The sequence below is a fragment of the Triticum urartu genome, chromosome 4 (assembly GCF_003073215.2).
Source record: "Triticum urartu cultivar G1812 chromosome 4, Tu2.1, whole genome shotgun sequence".
Taxonomy (NCBI): Eukaryota; Viridiplantae; Streptophyta; class Magnoliopsida; order Poales; family Poaceae; genus Triticum; species Triticum urartu.
The window spans coordinates 496,224,096-496,226,988 of record NC_053025.1 but is presented as its reverse complement, the minus strand read 5'-3'; the positions used below and the strand labels follow the sequence as shown (position 1 = coordinate 496,226,988).

At 62.8% G+C, this 2,893-nt stretch overlaps 1 protein-coding gene across 1 annotated transcript; it reads right to left on the bottom strand.

The window, feature by feature from the left end:
- Positions 1 to 375: 375 nt before the first annotated feature.
- Positions 376 to 2,573, bottom strand: LOC125552252 (patatin-like protein 6). The gene is made up of 2 exons (XM_048715746.1): positions 1,138 to 2,573; positions 376 to 1,044 (listed from the first exon to the last, which is right to left on the bottom strand). The coding sequence occupies exons 1-2, from the start codon at positions 2,257 to 2,259 to the stop codon at positions 778 to 780; spliced, it is 1,389 nt and encodes a 462-aa protein (XP_048571703.1). The 5' UTR covers positions 2,260 to 2,573; the 3' UTR covers positions 376 to 777.
- Positions 2,574 to 2,893: the final 320 nt, after the last annotated feature.

Below are 2,893 nucleotides of genomic sequence, written 5' to 3'. Positions count from 1 at the left end.
GCCCATATACTTGATTTAGTTCGCTTGGAGGAATCTTTATGCTCTTGGATGAAAAGCATGCCCCGGTCAGCATCAAGACAGTGATAGGACATACATACATCTACAGGGCTCTCTTTCGCTTCTTCAAGAAAGGGATCTCCGAGATGTCTGTTTCGATCAGTTATGCGTCGGCCTATCTGAAAATAATGCCACAACAGGCAGAAAAGCCACTACACTACATGCGCTTTAAGACGTGGACTCAACTATGAGATTAATAGACATGGACGGAATGCAGAAAACAGAAGTCTTTTTCTGATTGTAAAATGAGCGTTGAAATGGAACACACTTCATCCAGCTGACAAATATCGTTTGGTACTGAAAATTCGCAGGGCTGGCTTAGATGAACTCTGGAGGATTTATTTATGTTCGGAGGAGGCCCGTGCTTGCAGCACCGCAGCAGCTGTATCCACTGCATTTCAGCGGATCATATCGCAACTCAAACGCCCACTTCAGCCGGGGCATAATTCTGCATTCGGGGGCAGCTACATATATATCCTAATAAGTCGAAATGAAGCTAAGAATCTGGAGTATATCGCGGATGTTCCTTCCAATGTTTTCACCTTCGAATTTTCCCAATGGCAAATGCTTCAGGGAGCCATGCCATGCCATGCCACACTGACACTGCCACGTAAAAAGTGCAGCAGAATTTTCCGTCCAAAGAAAGCGAGGAGAGGCCTACAACATGTCGTCGACCCTTGCTCCACAGCACGGCGGTGCACGGCCACCAGCCAGCGCAGCTCAGCCCAGCGCCGGCGCCTGCTTGAACGCGACGGTGGGCGCGATCCGGGAGCCCCTGCCGCGGTGCTCGGCGACGAGCTCGGCGGCGAACCACTCCAGCTTCTCCGCGTTGGTCTGCTCCCCGATCCGCCTCCCCTCGAAGAGCACCGACTCCACGTTGCGCTGCTTCATCGCCTCGTCCGCCGCCGCGAGCAGCGCCTGCACGTTCGCCTGCGTCGGGTCGTACTCCCCGTCCGGCCCGCACGGCGGCATGCTCTCCCGCTTCGCCTGATCACGCCAGAGTTAATTAACATCCAAGGAAACGGCCGTGCAACATGCCATAAATGGCGGGCGGGCCGAGAATTTGCTATGCTTGCTCACCTGAATGCGCAGGTAATTGGACGAGTGGCATTGCCCGAAGGCGCGTGCAACGGCGTGGTCCACCAGGTCGGCGGCGCCATCGGCCGCGATGCGGGCGATGGGGCGGGCCCACTCCTTGGGGCCCCACCGGCGCATGCGCGTGATGTCGGCGTCCGCGGTGGCCCCGGAGCCGCCCGCGCCGGAGCAGCCGCCGATGGAGAGCACGAGGAGGTCCTCGACGCCGCGCACGAACGGGAACTCGTGCTTGTTGTGCAGCACGTGCGTGATGGCCGCGGCGGCCGGGCTGCCCATGGTCGGCCCGCCGTCCACCGCGGCGCAGGAGGTCACGCCGTCCACCGACGCCACCTCGGCCGGCTCGAAGCGGCCGGGCTCCGACCAGGCCGCGCGGCCGACGTCGGAGAGGCGGAAGTCGTAGCTCCCGCTCTCCAGGGCGTCGGCGCGCGAGAACAGCAGCGGCGCGGACGACCTGAGGTCATAGCAGGAGATGAGCACGGGCTTGATGGTGTCCCGCAGGGTGAGCTCCTCGCCGAACGCGGCCTTCATGGCGACGCTGAGCGCCGCCGTGGGCGCGGCGAGCGGGCGCTTCTTGGCGCGGCAGAAGAGGGAGGTGGAGCCAGCGGGCCTGCGGAAGAGCCTGGGCGCGTGGTCCGCCACAAGGCGCCAGGTGTCCTCGGCGCGGAACAGCGGGGCGCCGCGCGAGTGCGTGGAGAAGAGCATCGCGGCGAAGACGCCGCCCGCGCCCGTGCCGGCGGCGAGGTCGAAGAAGTCGGCGACGCGCGCGTCGGGGCTCCCGGAGGCGCGCTGGAGCGCGGCCTCGAGGTGCGCGAGCGCGCGGCCGGCGAGCAGCGCCCTGAGCCCGCCGCCGCCGCCATCAACGCAGAGCACGCACACCTTCCCGCGCTGCGCCGCCTTCCCCGTGGCCGCCATGGCCGCCTGCGACGCCTGCGCCGGCGGTGGCGGCGGCGGCTTGGGCAGCCAGAGCTGGTGCGGGTCGGTGTAGCCGAAGAGGAACTTGCTCTCGAGGATGGAGAAAATCTCGTAGTTGAGCTTGTCGGCGTCGGCGCCCCCGTGCTCCGCGTCCTCGTGCACCCGCTCCACCTGCATCTCCTCGGCCTCCTCCATGCCGGTCAACAAATTCCCGGCGGAATCCCTCCCCTACGCGGAAAGGCAAACAAAAACAGGATCTCGCGAGGATTCGCAAGGATTGCGCCAAAGACCAGCCCGGCTGCTGGCTTTAATTCTTGTCTCTCGCTCTCTCTCTCTCTCTTTCGGTGTCGCCGCGGTCGGTCTACGGCGCCACGCTCGCTCGCTGGTGGCGCCTTTTGATTCTTGCGCGCTGCAGAGCACGCGAAGAAAGGAAGGAGCCCAAAGAGAAAGGCACGCGAGTTATAGAGAGAGCCGAGAGAGACCAAGCTAACGGAGGCGAGAAGAGGAGGCGGAGGTCGTCGTCTTGTCTCTCTTCACCCTCGGCTGCACCGTAACCGATGGACACAACGCTCCTGCCGGGCCACTGGCTGGGCGCGCCTCACCTGGTCCACCGGCGTGGGGCTGCCTGCGCCGTCCATTCCACCTCAAGATTGGCGATGCTGGCTGGCGCATGTGGACCGGGTGCACTCATGCTGGTGCGGGGGCGCGGTCGTCAAACTGGCTGTGGCTGGGTTCCAGGGTTGAATAAACAAACGGACAAATGAGTACAGACGTGCTACTGCTTCTAGTCCTACTCATTAATTAAGCAGCGAACGAGGGGCGGAAAAAG

Bases quoted from the DNA above. Each gene is read 5' to 3' on its own strand.
- LOC125552252 (XM_048715746.1), bottom strand. From the start codon at position 2,259: ATGGAGGAGGCCGAGGAGATGCAGGTGGAGCGGGTGCACGAGGACGCG. The intron at 1,045-1,137 runs GTGAGCAAGCAT...TGGCGTGATCAG, and splicing joins CCAATTACCTGCGCATTCAG to GCGAAGCGGGAGAGCATGCC.